Source organism: Rhinichthys klamathensis, unplaced genomic scaffold (genome assembly GCF_029890125.1).
Source record: "Rhinichthys klamathensis goyatoka isolate OS25496 unplaced genomic scaffold, OSU_Roscu_1.1 h1tg000272l_1, whole genome shotgun sequence".
In the NCBI taxonomy this organism is placed as follows: domain Eukaryota; kingdom Metazoa; phylum Chordata; class Actinopteri; order Cypriniformes; family Leuciscidae; genus Rhinichthys; species Rhinichthys klamathensis.
Window position 1 is genome coordinate 1,851,645 of NW_026606792.1, and position 14,695 is coordinate 1,866,339.

A 14,695-nucleotide genomic window follows, 5' to 3' on the forward strand; every position below is an offset into this window, starting at 1 on the left:
TGATTGGTGCCGCGATTTCGGCGGATTGGAAATGAGCTTGAATGAGCTCTTTGCCAGACTAACTTTCAGAGCAAATCTAAATCTGCCGGAAGTTGTCTGGGTTTTCCCAGGCTACCAGCAACCTGTACCTCGCATGAAACAATCGCAGTAATAAGCAAATGACAGTGGTAAGGTAAGTCATTTTACAGTAAGTAATTTACACAGACAAGTTTGACTCTCCTCTCTATGCACCACTTTGAAAAAAGAAATAGCACAAAACTGCAGATTTTCAGTCAGTGTATTATATCAGTCTTGCTCCATATAGACTGCTGGTCTGTTATAATGCACTGGTCACATATGCAGCGAGGGAAATGAAGCAAGTGTGAAGAGTGGTGCGAGACAACAGGAAACCAATATTCAGTACATTCGTTTCCTCCTTTTTATCTGATGTGTCACAGTCACTTGCGTCAGAGAACATGTATCAGGTTTAGGTTCTCTTGCTGAAACCTGGATTAACTTGAACTGAGAAGATGAGAGAGAAAGCGAAAGGATCGATCAGATTAAGGATGTTGGACTTCGGGTGCCGGCTGTGGCACCTGACGCTGGTGCTGTGTCTCACAGGACTCCTGCAGGGGGGTAAGACTGAACATCACCTCATTATATATTCAAATATATAGACTGAATTTATAATTTGCATACATGTTTTTACATGGTACTTATGTTTAAAAAAATATCTAAATGTAATTACAGCTGTAATTAATATCTATATTTACATCAATAATTACACTTATCTTAGACCTTAACCCACCCTTAAACCTACCCATACTCATACGAAACCGGTCCTAACCTTACCCGTATCCCACCTCGATAACAGCACAAGTGTATTGCAATACAAAATCAACATAATAAGTAGATGTGGAATGCAATGTGGAACGAAAACATTTCCAAATATCCAAGCTGTACTTTTTTTAATACAATGAACGTGGATGGTGACGACTTACAAGTCTAAAAATGACAAATGAAAACCATAAAGTTACACAGCTTTATGCGATATATATATATATATTCAACCTCTTCTGAATCTAAACAATAGCTTTGTGCTATTTAAGTGATATTTACAAAAATAAAATCACTCTTAAATCTTATTTTGCACTTCTACATATTCAGTGTTCCTGTGTGACAAAATGAGAGAGAACTAATGCTGTCACACCACTAGCGTAGCCAGAAAAGAGTCTCTGGGTGTGCATAAGAAAAACTGGGTGTGCCACGTTTTTTTGCCAGATTAATGTGCAAAAAAAATAAAAAACAGATTCAGTGTATCACTAACTTTACAGAATAGACTGGGCTGATGTGTAAAACTATACTCCGGCTCGCCACATAACCATAATACTATATAAAATATAACTCAGGGTCGTGTGATGTTGCTTAACTGTATCATATCATATGTTATAAAAACTCCACATGAATTTTTACCCCTGTATGTTCATTCAGTTTCTGTGTGTGAGCCCCACTCATTTGTTTCCATTTCTCCTCATAAGACTCGAGCCTCAACAGCACAACCGTATTGGTTAGCAGTCCGAATGTCGGCAGATATTTTTTTAACGATAATAATTTAAAAATTAAATTACATATTAAACGAACAAATGAATTGTAAGTAAACAACAATAGGCCAAGTATTTTTTATCAAGACTTTGAAAAATAATTCTGCATCTTTTTTCAGGTGTGCCAGCTGCCACTGTGGATGGCACCGGCACACCCGTGGCTACGCCTATGGGTCACACAAATCTATCATATGGGTTCAGTTGATTTATAGGATATATAGTGCATGGTTCACTTTTAAGTTTCTCGCTGAGGAGCACAGACTGAGTTCCAGCGGAGGTAAAGGAGTAATGTCTCCGTTTACCCCTTCAGGGAACAGTGGTTACATTAGTAACCTAGACGTTCCCTGTCAGTCAGTCACGTTCAACGCTACGTCGGACTGAACTGATGTATTGGGATCCCTATGGAAAGTGCTGTCCCTTCCAGTGAGTGCATTGGCTTGTCTTCCTCATTTGGCAAGCCCCCATTCACATTGCTGAATGATCAATCAAAACTAACTTTAGCTGGAAAATAACTTTTTCTATTCTAGAGCTGCTATAAAACCAAAACAATCTCTGTTACTTTAATTTCTTATTATCACTGTAAAGCCGCTTTGGAACAATCTACTTTGTTAAAAGAGCTATATGAATGAAGATGACTATGGAAAAGAGCAGTGTGAATGAAAAAAACAACCAAAAAATGAAAGTTAGTCATACATGTTTGCAACAACACTGGGGAGAGTAAATGATGACAAAATGCAAATTTTGGGTGAAATATTTAAGGTATGCCTGTCTAATGCATCTCTCCACACAGATCTGTGCTACGGTCAGCGTCTGGTCCAGATCCAGGAAGGTCCTCTGTATAGAGTGAAAGGATATCCCATCTCCATATCCTGTAATGTTAGTGGGTTTAAAGGCCCATCTCTGCAGGATTTTGAATTTAAGGTCAGGCCATCAAACATGGATATAAATATCATCAGTACTAAAGAGCAGGACTTTGCCTATGCAATATTCTCCAATAGAGTAAGTGTAAAAGATATTGAGATTGAGAGGTTGTCAGGATCTTCAGTTATCTTGAGGATCAAAAATTTGCTTGAAGGGGATGCGGGTGATATCTTCTGTCAAACCCCAACCACTGATCCCACATATTTTGGAAGTTATGAAGCGGAAACAAAACTTAATGGTAAGATATTTCTTTATCTTGAGTGTTTTGGTGATTAATCAGATGATTTGGCCAATTTGAGATTATTGACCTGTCATAGGCAGATCTATATCTAGAGAGATCCATCTGTTAGCATCCATTGACATTTGCATTCATCCCAACAGAAGATGATCAGCTATAAGCTAACGTTGTACATATACTTATTTGAATCACTATTATATCAGCCATCAGTTACTCTCTAGATATTGGTATTGGCATTGACAAACACATATTGGTCGACCACTCGTTGTTACTAATGTTTTCAATACAAAATCCACAGTGATTGAGGACACCCTGAAGGCATCGTACTCTGGCTCTTACTCTCAGAGCTTGTCTGAAGGTGATCCTCTTCAGCTTGAGTGCCAGGTCTCCAGCGAGACTTATCAGCACACCCATCTGTCGGTCAGCTGGTTTCTCCACAGTGGAGCGGATGAGAACCCCCGACCAATCATCACTCTGGACAAAGATCTGACTGTAAAGCCAGGAGCTGGATTTGAGGATCGCTACCACGCAGGTCTTATCAGCATGGATAAGGTGGAGGACACAACCTACAGACTGAAGATGTCGCAAGTTCAGCAGTCTGACCAGGGGAACATCTACTGCAAAGCCAGTGAGTGGATCCAAGACCCAGACCGTTCCTGGACACAGATTGCCCACAAAACCAGCACAGCATGTAACGTGGAGGTCAAACAAATTGGTAAGATTTATATTTTGGTATTAAGAGTTTCTCAAATGGTTTTGCTTCAGTACCCAGACTTTACACCTAGTTATGAAATTGTGTAACTGTGTAAGAGAACCTTGTACATCTCATGCTTTTTCCTGTTTCATAAGTGGCCCCTGATGAAGGTTCGTTCAGTGTCTACATGAAGGCCTCATTGGGGCCCCTACAGGTGGGAGATGCACTGGACATCCACTGCAGTGTGAAGGCACTGAGTCTTCCTGGTCATTTATTTTCTGTGACCTGGCTGAAGAACCAGAAGAGCGTGGCTCAGATTGGATCTTCTGGGATGCTCACCGTGTTTGACAGTTATAAAGAGAGAGAGAATGCAGCGGAGATGAGAGCAGTGAAAACCAGTCGCACGGACTACTTGCTGACCATCCGTTCGGCTAGGGCTGAAGACCAGGGCGAATACCAGTGTGAAGTCTGGCAGGAAGACATAAATGATGATGGCACCTTCAGAAAAATACAAAAACAACTGTCCAGTCCAGAGACTGTGAACATCATGGCCAAAGGTAAATAATGCTACAGTGTTTCTCCTCTACAGTCAAGTGGACTTTATTGTGTTGCAATTCAGTTGCTTAGGTGTTCTGGTCATTTCCACGGTCAAATTGTGTACATTTTCTTTATGTAAAGAACATCCTGGATATCTACCATGTAATGATAAATATAATTATTATTTATAACAAATATATAAATACACAGATACAAATAAATAACTCAATTATATGTTATTGCATGACAAGACACTAACATTGCCTGTTTATTTGCCCGTCTGGTCAGAGAGTGATCTGACGCTGGTCATGGTGATGGAGGATGCTGTGACTGAGGGAGATACACTACAGGTCTCCTGCTCGGTGTCGGGATCCAAAGGTCCTTTATCAGTGTCATGGCAACACAAGAAAGACTCTGGGGATTCCTTCAGTGATGTCATTAGTCTGACCCATGAGGGAGTGATGAAAGATATTGGGACAAAGTATCAGAGCAGAAATGTTCAAACACTCCAATCTCCAGCTGGAAACTTTACCCTGGAGATCGGTGCATCTGCAACATCTGACAGAGGCGAATACAAGTGCATTGTGTCTGAATGGACCACACAGAGCAATGGAGAGATGACGAAAGCCAACACCCAGTCTCAGCAAAGAGCCATTTTAGTTAAATCTGTTGGTAAGACTGCTATATAATCACACATTATTCTCAGGATCAGAGAAACTGTCTAGATATGCTGACATAAATTCTTTGTCATTACTTATATTTCTACCGCATGTTACTGATACCAGAGTATGAATAATCACTGCAGACATTTCTTTTCAGAATCTCTAATGAAGGTGACCTTGAAAAGTCGTACAACAAATGTGCCTATAAATTCTCCAGTAGAATTACTATGTATAGTCAAAGCGCCTAAAGTGTCTCTGGCTGTACGCTGGATGTTTCAGCCGCCCAATTCAACTGTACAGAGGAATATTTTATCCATACTCCACACTGGAGAAATCGCCTGGGGAGCAGATCGGAGAAACTATCAGCTGTCCATTCAGACACAGCCGTCAGCCACACATTTTTTGCTCATAGTCCCACAAGCCAGCAAGCAACAAGAAGGACAATACCAGTGCCAAGCTGATGCCTATCAAAAGAATGTACAGAAAGCCACGGAGAACTCCTACCTGTTGGCAGTGACTGTACAAAAACCTGGTAAATACAGCATTTTTTTTAAATAATTGTATTAAGAAGGTACATTCTACATCAAACATTTGAACACACATTAGTCTTTATACTCTCATATCTTTTGATCTTAAGGCCTATGCTGAAATGCTTAAAATTAGTTTTGTAGACAAATATAAGTTGTTTAGTCTGATGTTACATTAGGTGTCATTAACTATCCCAACATATCCCAACCTGGTCACACATTATTTTATAATTACACAAATATGTATTTGGTAATGTTAATTGACAATATTTACTTACTATTAATTTAGGGTAGGGTTAGATTTAGGGATAGTTGCATGTAAAGTCTACACCAAACAGGCAAATGAAACCACTATGGTTCAATGGTCAGGAAGGCACTGTGGATTGCATAGGACAACCTGGAGAACTGAAGAACGCCTGGCCATTTACTACAACCAAAGAAATTACCAGCTGTAAATCTTGTCGTGCCACTGGACGGGTGGGGTTGCTCCAGCGCAACAGCTTCCCAACAAAATCTCTTACTCGTGCAGGTATTGTGCAGATATTCCTCACATTCCCGCTTCTTCAATTACCTCTGTTCAAGCCCTGCTGTGATTGTATTGAGTAAGGAAGGATCCATCAACGAACCAGAGGGAGGCTATAATTTCAGCCAGCCTTCACCCCGCCTGATGGAGCTACAGCAAAACTTCACTGGAGATCTGGAGCCAGAGCCTGCCGTGGACAACGAGCCAGTACATCAAGCTGAGCCACACCTTGGCCCAGAGTCTGAGCACATGGACATGTCTGACCAGGTGCGCGGGATTGCTACAATGCCCTTAGGTCTTCCAGCACCCAGCTCTGTCTCAGCATGAGGATTCCCCTTCTCTGCCTCCAGCCACAGAGCCCCGGACTCCACCCTGGTCCTCCGACCCATCGGCTCGGACTTGGCTCAATGCTCCCTCAGCTCCACCATGGTCCTTCATCCCACCAGTTTCACCGTGTCCCCCGGCTCAGCCCTGGTCAGGTGTCACCCTGGTTCCACCACTGGATTCCTGTCTTCTGGCTGTGCCTCCACCCTCCTTGCCTTTGGCTCCACCGGGCTCCGGCGCCACCATTGTCCTCGGTCACTCCGACTCCACTGCAGTTTTCTGGGTCTCTGCCTCGATTTCAAGACTGAGCTCCCAAGCTCCACCTTGGCCTTCCAGACCTGTGGTGTCACCCTAACTCCATGTGTCCTCGGCTCCGTCTGGGTCTCCCCCACAACTGGCTCCTTTGCAGGAGATTGCATCCCTGCTCCCTGCTCCCAGGCCTCCACCATGGCTCCTTCCTCCTGCGACCCCACCTTGGACCACCGTGCTGGCTGTGGCCTCTCCTGCTCCTGGCTCCCCCTGGGTCCTCCTTCCCTCCACTCCCCCATGGAATGTTTCACCTGCCCCTGACCGTTTTTGTCCCTCTCCTCTTCCACGTTCTCCTCCAAATCCCCCGCCCTCCCTCCCTTCTCGGTTGGACCTTGTATGGTGCGAGGACGCGCCTTTCCAGAGAGGAGCGTACTGTCAGGGTTATCTTCTGTTTTCCCTGTGCCTGCCATTTGACCCAGTTTCCCAGTGTGTCTGATTAATGATTCCGTTCACCTGTTCTGTTAATTAACTCGTTAGTTCCCTCGTTTAGTTCTGGTATAAGAACTCCCTGTTTTGTTCAGTTCTTTGTCCGATCTTGTCAGTATCAAGAGGTTGTATCGTGTTTGTGGCTATCATTGTTGGGTTAAAGACTATTTCCTGGTATTCTCCTTCATTTGAAGGAGCAGCCACCCGTGACACAGACCTGCCTAAAACACCTTGATATTACATCGTCCAGATATTTCTTCAGCAAACATCTGTCACAAAGTGAAATATTAGCATAATGCCCGGCCAGAAGCATCCACAAAGAAAGAAGATGAGGATTTAGTGAATTGTAGTGTTGTCACCACGTCTTGGAGATGCTGTTTTTCCATGCGAAGGCAAAACCCTGTTCCTTGGCCTACTGAAATGGGATGAAATTAGGAATTAGTCTTTAAGATTTATTTGTAATGCTGTTCTTGGGCAGTAAAACCAAAAAGTTAGCTTGTGTACTGCGAATTTTACAGACGACAGCTTCCTGAACCTGGGACTATATGAGATACTTTATAAAATGTTTTAAACTGTATTTTATGTTGTCACTTCAGGACATAAAGCTTTTACAATGATTGAAAAAGAGAACTGGAAACTTAACCACGGCTCAGACAGAACAAACACATGTGACCACATATGCCATCTTTGTGTGTGTGTGTTTCAAGCATGTAAATTAAATAGCAGAACATTTGTACATGTACTTTCCCAGAGCTGCAATATATCATATCCCACTGCTTTTATAAAGCATTTAGATAACTGTAGATTCAGCAATTTACTGAATATTTATGTCTCTCTCTATTCTTCTCACTTTGTAATGTTTACCAACAGTAAGCCGGATGAGCCTGTCCAAACTCAAATCTCGCCTGGAAACCACTGTCAACACTGATGCTAAGATTGAATGCTCAGTCTTGACGACAACCACAAATACTTCTCGTTTCACGATAACATGGATGATTGGCTCCCAGATGCTCTTAACTATGGACCTAGATGCTGTTATCAAGTTTGGCCCCGCAGCTGGCCTAGAGATGGACCAGAGAATCCGCATGGAAGTAAGACAGAAACAGACCTTCCAGCTGACAGTCCATCAGGTCAGAACATCTGACAGTGGACAGTATCGCTGTGAGGTGGAAGAGTGGCTCCAGGATCCTCTTGGTGACTGGTATTCCCTAAAGAAAATGTCTGGTTCTACAGAGCTTGTTGTCAATGAGAAAGGTGAAGAACACACACACACAATCATCATCCAAAGCGACTTACATTGCATTTCAAGCTACACATTTACATTCTTATCAGTTCTTGCTTTCCATGGGAATCAAACCCATGACCTTGGTGTTGGCAAGCACCAATGCTCTACTGTTTGAGCTATAGGAAAGCCATATAACACACACTTCATTGCAATGGTCTTTTCACTGAACTTTGTATGATCTTTACTTGGGTCAAATAAAAGTCTTTCCAATATTTTAATATTTTAACAAAACTACTTTACTGACTTTTTCAAAGAAATAATACAATATACTGTATTTTAGACCTTTTTATTCTTATGATATAATGAGATTCAGGCCAGCCGATCTAATGAGAAAACATAACTATTAAACAATGTAGCGATTTCATATGAACGAAGTTGTACAATGTAAGTTGTAAATAAATGTCCCTTTTTTTTTTAGAAAAAAGTAAGCAAGAAGGTTCCCCCCTAACCCCATCCCTAATCATAATCATCAGTGGGACATAAGTATTTTGTTCGAAAATGTACGAATGAGATCAAACAAATTCATACGAATTAGCCACCAATTCACTAAAACATTAAATAGTAACAAATTGCCATGAAAGTGCTTTGGATTAAGTTGTTACCACATTTTTAACATATCAAAATGACTTTTAATTCAGAAATTAAAACATCACAGAAGAGATTTATTAAAATTGTTGCATGTATGAATTTATATATATTTTTGAATTTTTTAATAAAATAAGAAATTCAGACAAAAAAAGACCCATTTACTGATGTTGTACTTGTCTTTTATGTTTCAGCCAGTGATTTCAGAATGAATAAAGCTAACACTCAGCTGAAGGTTAAAGAGGGAGAGCAGCTGGTGTTGAATTGCTCAGTGGAGGGTATTGGGTCTGATTCCACACTTCGCTACTCCCTTTCCTGGTTATTTAACCGAGATCAGTCCTCCAGTGTGACACTTCTGACCTATAGTTATGATGGCCGTCTGATATTTATCAGCTCTGACTCAGAGTTTGGGGGACGACTCCAGTTCTCCAGCCCAGCAGTGGGTGTCTTTCAGTTGGCTATACATAGAGCCATCCAGGAGGACAGGGGGCGCTACTACTGTCAAGTTCATCAGTACCAGCTGGACTGTAAAGGTCAATGGTCATCTAAGGCAAGCGACAAGTCAGGTTACACAAATGTTAGTGTTCAGCCTATAGGTGAGTATTCTATATTTTTTTTATTTAGAGTTCTGAAATCATAAAAAAAATTGATTTAGAAGATAATTTATGCTGATTTTTCTTTTCTTAAATTAAATCAGAGAACAAGCTGCATGTGCACAAGGAGGACAAAAGCCTCAATATCACCAATCTGCAAGAGGGGGTCACCGTTGACTGCATCATTGACTCACGGTCCAGTGATGTATCTGTGTTTGAGGTGACTTGGTCCAGGGGTCAGAGAGACGAACGACCCATCATCATCTTCAAGGCCAGCCGTGACGGAACCTTACACAGTGCAATCGATGACAAAGATCTGGTGTTTAGACGCCCAAGTGCCATGCACTATAAGCTGACTGTGCCAAACATCAACCCCACTGAGACTGGCCTTTACTATTGTCAGGTTGCTGAATGGATTCAGACAGCTGCGAGCAAGTGGAGAAAGATTGGCGAAGACAAGTCTGGAGAGCTATCCGTCCATGTGGACACTGCGGAGAGCAAAAAAACAGACAGCTTCACCATGGACAGGACTGAAGAGTATCTTGACATCAAAGAAGGAGAGCCGTTTGAGCTTGCATGCTCTTTGAAAGTAGAAAAAGAGGATCCTACACGTCACTACACTCTCAAATGGGTGTTTAATAGCCTGGAATCTACTAGCGGGATAACTTTATTGTCATACTCTTATAATGGTCGTCTACAGTACCTTACAGAAAACAAGCAACTTAAGGACAGGCTTCGCTTCTCTAGACCTACTTCCAATACTTTCAATCTGGTTGTATTAAACTCAGATACAGCTGATAGTGGAAGCTACCAGTGCAGAGTTGAGCAGCACCAGCTCGAGTGTGAGGGCCAGTGGAAACTAATGGCACAAGCCCAATCAGGCTCAACTAACGTCACGGTTCACAGTATTGGTAATACATCCATTTACACCTTATCCAGTTTTCGTCAATTAGTAGTCTTATTAATAACTTACGAAACCCTGTCATATTGCTTATGGCTATCAACATAGGCCCGTCTTTAATGGTGTCACTGTATTCTGTTTCATTCTTGTTTGATCTGTTGTGTTTCATTTAAACAGAAAGTAAACTGCATGTTAAGAAGGAGAACCGAATGCTCAACATCACCAATCATCAGGCTGAGTTCACCGTTGACTGTGACATTGACTCTCAGTCCAGTGATAAGTCTACCTTTGAGGTCACCTGGTTTAAGGTTCAGGAGGAAGGACCAATCGCTATATTCACTGCCAAGCGTGACGGTATTTTACACAGTGCAATCGTTGATAAACAACTGGTGTTTGGACGACCACATGCCACACACTACAAACTGACTGTGCTGCAGATCCAGCCCACTGATGCGGGGCAATACTACTGTCAGGTAGAGGAGTGGCTTCCCACCGCTGACAACTGGAGGAAATTGGTTACAGATACATCTGGAGAGCTCTCGGTCCATGTCCACACTGAAGGTAACTACCTACAAACTAACATGTCTTTATACTAAATATACTTTAAAGGTGCTTTAAGCAAGGGTTTCCCCTAGGGGTTTGCAAGAGTACTGCAGAGGGTTTGTGGATCAATGAATAGCAAATAATTCAATTGAATGTACAATTAAAATGAATAAATGCGGCTGCACAATTAATCGTAATACAACTGAATTTGTGGTGTAGCTATAGTGTGGTTAAGAAATCAAAGACTGTGGTTTAATGAAATACTGTAAGTATATAGTCTGTTGCGCTGTGTATTTCAGAGTGAAGTGTGGCACTGTGTTAATTTACACACGTACAGCTATTAATACAGTGTTTTCAGCATCTCAGAGCGGCTCAGTTCACAGTAAATGCTGCTTCGCATGAACTCCCTGAATGTGCTGTGCCTTTAACATTTGGAAACACAATGTGGGGTTTAATGTTAGGTTCAAAGTGTGTGTGGGGGGGGGGGAAGCAGTAGAAGCAATATAACACTCCGACATCATTTTCATAGGGGATCCAATATCCCAAAGCACAGTTAAAATTGCAATATTTGACTAAATAATCTCAATGTATTTTTTTGGCCAAGCTATTCAGCCTTATATATTATTTTAAAATTACAACAATAAAAATGTATCAATTACTAAAAACCATGACATATTTTATCTGTTTACTTGCATGTAATGTGTCCATTAACCGTCATTAGAGAACCGTGAACATGTGAATTTCAAGTAAATACTTCAAGTAAATATTTTATGTCTAAGGGGTTTGTCTGACAAAACAGTTTGGGAACCCCTGCTGTAAGTGATTTGAGCAATTTTTGATAATTTCCACTAGACTTTAGTCACTAAATTACCCTGTTAGGTACAGTAACACTTTACTTTAAGGGGTGTGCATAAGACTGACATGACACCTTCATAACCATGACATGACATGAATATGAAGTAGGGTTTATGCAAGTCTATGACAACTGACATTAAGTGTCTTTCGCTCAATAATGACATTTTGAATGCAAATATGACATTGTTTAAGATGTCTTTGTTATGACAACTTGACATAAACCATAACATCATAACCTGTCAGTGTCTTTGTCATGACAACTTGACATCAAATTAAATAAACTGTCGTTTGGTTGGTGTTGACATTGGCTGTCATGAGGCCATTATGTCATGAATATTTTTCGTGACCTCAACTACAGTGGTACACATTGAATTTCTCATTAAAAAGTTATAATGGCTTCATGACAGCCAATGTCAAAACCAACCACCTGACAGTTTAATGTAATGTTAACCCATAAAGCTAAGTGGTTTCTTAAGTTTGATAATTAATCTGCTATGTCATGTTTATGACAGGTTGTGTTGTCTTAGTAATGTCAAGTTGTCATGACAAAGACACTGACAGGTTATGATGTATTTGCTTATGTCAAGGTGTCATAACAAAGACATTTCAAACAATGTCATATTTGCATTAAAATGTCATAACTGAGCGAATGACACTTAATGACAGTTGTCATAAACATGCACACAACTTCCTTCATATTCATAGCATGTGTCATGTCATGATTATGAAGGTGTCATGTTAGTCTTATGTACACCCCTTCAAGTAAAGTGTTAACCTCTGTCAACATCTCTTCAACCACACTAAGTAGAAGATGTTAATGGATCAGCATCCATCTTGTTGACCCCTGTGACACAGACACTTTCAATGAAAGTCAGCAAACCCCAAGGACATCTTATTAACCTTGAGAAAGCTTTCAATCTCATTCATCACAATGCCAGTTTCTTAGCTAACGCAAGATCCCCCAGAAGTACACACACATTATGGGCACACATATGTATTTCGAGGCAAGCCCTTCAGTCATAAATGACTAATACAGGAAATCATGACAACATTAACCCTAAATGATTTAAAAAATCACTTGCAGCACATTCAACCATAAATCTAATGTATACACAAAACAACAAATATTTTGTTTTTCTAAAAAAAGTACAATCTAACATTTGATTTGTTTTCTCAGGTGTTTCTGTAAAACAGACAAACCCGTTAGGACCAGCACTGGGAATCACTATTCCTCTGATTTGTTTACTTGTGTTGGTTATAATACTATTGTTGAGAAGAGAGCACAAGAGGAATTGTGATCTGAAGAAAAAGAAAGCCTGTCTGTGGGCTGAAAACAACCCTCTTACCCCTATGCCGGAGGTCAGTTCTCCTGAGGCGGATTATTCCTGATCCTAACCTGTTTACCACAGTTACAGTATTAATCACACTCAACACACTGTTACTGAGGGTCATCTATTTTAACTCAGCTACAAGTTTATTCACTCTTACATTTAAGGATAATGCTAACCAGACTCTGTCATTTAAGTATTATGATTAACATTACTCTAAATAAATTCAATAGGCCAGATAAATAGAATATACATACATAATATTAAACAGGTCTCAGCTGGTGTTTCAGGATTTCCTGGTTTTACTTTTCACATCGAGGGCTCTCCACCCAGACAGCAACTAGTGTCGGCCCAGATCCGGCCCACATCCGGCACATGTGGATTCAACACGAACCAAACAGACCCGTGGCTAAAACAGAATCAGAATCATGCTAAAGTAAATAAGAGTGTCCTCAAACTACGCATCGAAATGTTTTTTTTTTTATTTTTATTTTTTTTTATAATTTATTACTGGTAATTTGTTATGACCATGATGGATGTAACAGGCTTGTCTTTATAATTTGATTGTTTGGTTTGTAATTTTTTTTGTTGAATTAGGTTTTAGATGTATTGCAGCTATTAATTCACTGCAAATATTACATGCACAAACCATATTTAATCTCCTTTAAACACATATTTTATGCAGTCTAGGTTCTATTGTATTTTACCTTGCTTAATTGTGTTCATGGTTTATGAGGATGAATATGTCATTCAGCCTGGCCATGCTTCTGTGAAAGATGAATTTTTAACAAAATACAACAAAAAAAATTGGCCAATAGTTTGTCTGCATGCACAGCCTTTGACGTCAACATCAAAATATCTACAGTAAGTTAATAACAGCCCTGTCAGAACGGACCTATGACATATTTTCCATTTGTAATTGCATAATTTGCAGTTGTAATGCACAGTATTATAGTGTTCACATTGGAATTGTGCATTGTAAACACATCTATCAATTGTTACCGTTATGATGATGCGATATTTTCAATTAAAATCAATGGCTTTTACTCTCCAATCCTCTCTTTATGGTTGCTTCACACACTGTAAAACCCAATAAGTTAACTCAACTCAAACTGATTGAGGAAACTGATTGCTTCAAACCATTTAAGTTTAAAAACAAATACATATGAGTATTGTGAACTTATATATTGAGACATATTCACGCATAATTTAGTGTTGGTTTAGTCAATCATTTTGAGTAAACGTAACTCGAATATTTTAAGTTCATTCCATTAATTTAAACTAACTGGTTTGAGTTTATTTTAATAAATCTAATCAAGTCTAAATAACTATATAGCCTAGCTACTCAAATGGTTTGAGGAAACTGATTGCCGTAAATGATTTAAGTTGATTAAACTCAAATTAATAAAGTTATATACGAGTAGGGGAAAACATTGCAATGACAACACAAGCAATGATGAAAGAAAAGGTTGCAATTATTAACAGTATTAACTGAAAAATCATTTATTTTACAAAAGCTTCTCAGGCATGAATGTTGTGAAAGAGTGTCAGCCAGTCTCCTCAGTGTCAAATATACAAAATTGTACAGGACATACAGACATGTCTGCCGAACTGTGAAGAAAAATAATTGAATTAATCTTCCACTGATTAAACAACGGGACTCTAGGCAGCGAACGCTGGATTTGCAGATATCATTTGTGTCAATGTGCTGAATTTAGGGGTAAAATCATACCCTATATATTGTATTGACGACGCATCAATTAAATATTTACCATCGTATATTCGGAATAATTGGACGTTTTTAAATAAACACTGACAAAAAAACTATACAAGTTTTAGGGCTGGATGATATGATGATAACATT

General features: G+C 40.0%; 1 protein-coding gene across 1 annotated transcript; it reads left to right on the forward strand.

The window, feature by feature from the left end:
* Positions 1–420: 420 nt before the first annotated feature.
* LOC130102412 (immunoglobulin superfamily member 3-like) lies at positions 421–12,892 on the forward strand. Its single transcript, XM_056268436.1, has 11 exons — positions 421–615; positions 2,371–2,739; positions 3,038–3,454; positions 3,589–3,990; positions 4,259–4,642; positions 4,790–5,164; positions 7,612–7,995; positions 8,806–9,207; positions 9,309–10,115; positions 10,283–10,666; positions 12,681–12,892. The coding sequence occupies exons 1-11, from the start codon at positions 510–512 to the stop codon at positions 12,890–12,892; spliced, it is 4,242 nt and encodes a 1,413-aa protein (XP_056124411.1). The 5' UTR covers positions 421–509.
* Positions 12,893–14,695: the final 1,803 nt, after the last annotated feature.

What these genes read in the sequence shown, in the direction of transcription:
- LOC130102412 (XM_056268436.1), top strand. Translation starts at nt 510, where the DNA reads ATGAGAGAGAAAGCGAAAGGATCGATCAGATTAAGGATGTTGGACTTC. An exon ending in CACAGGACTCCTGCAGGGGG is followed by an intron (nt 616 to 2,370) that starts GTAAGACTGAAC and finishes CTCTCCACACAG; the next exon opens with ATCTGTGCTACGGTCAGCGT. An exon ending in TGTGAACATCATGGCCAAAG is followed by an intron (nt 3,991 to 4,258) that starts GTAAATAATGCT and finishes CCGTCTGGTCAG; the next exon opens with AGAGTGATCTGACGCTGGTC.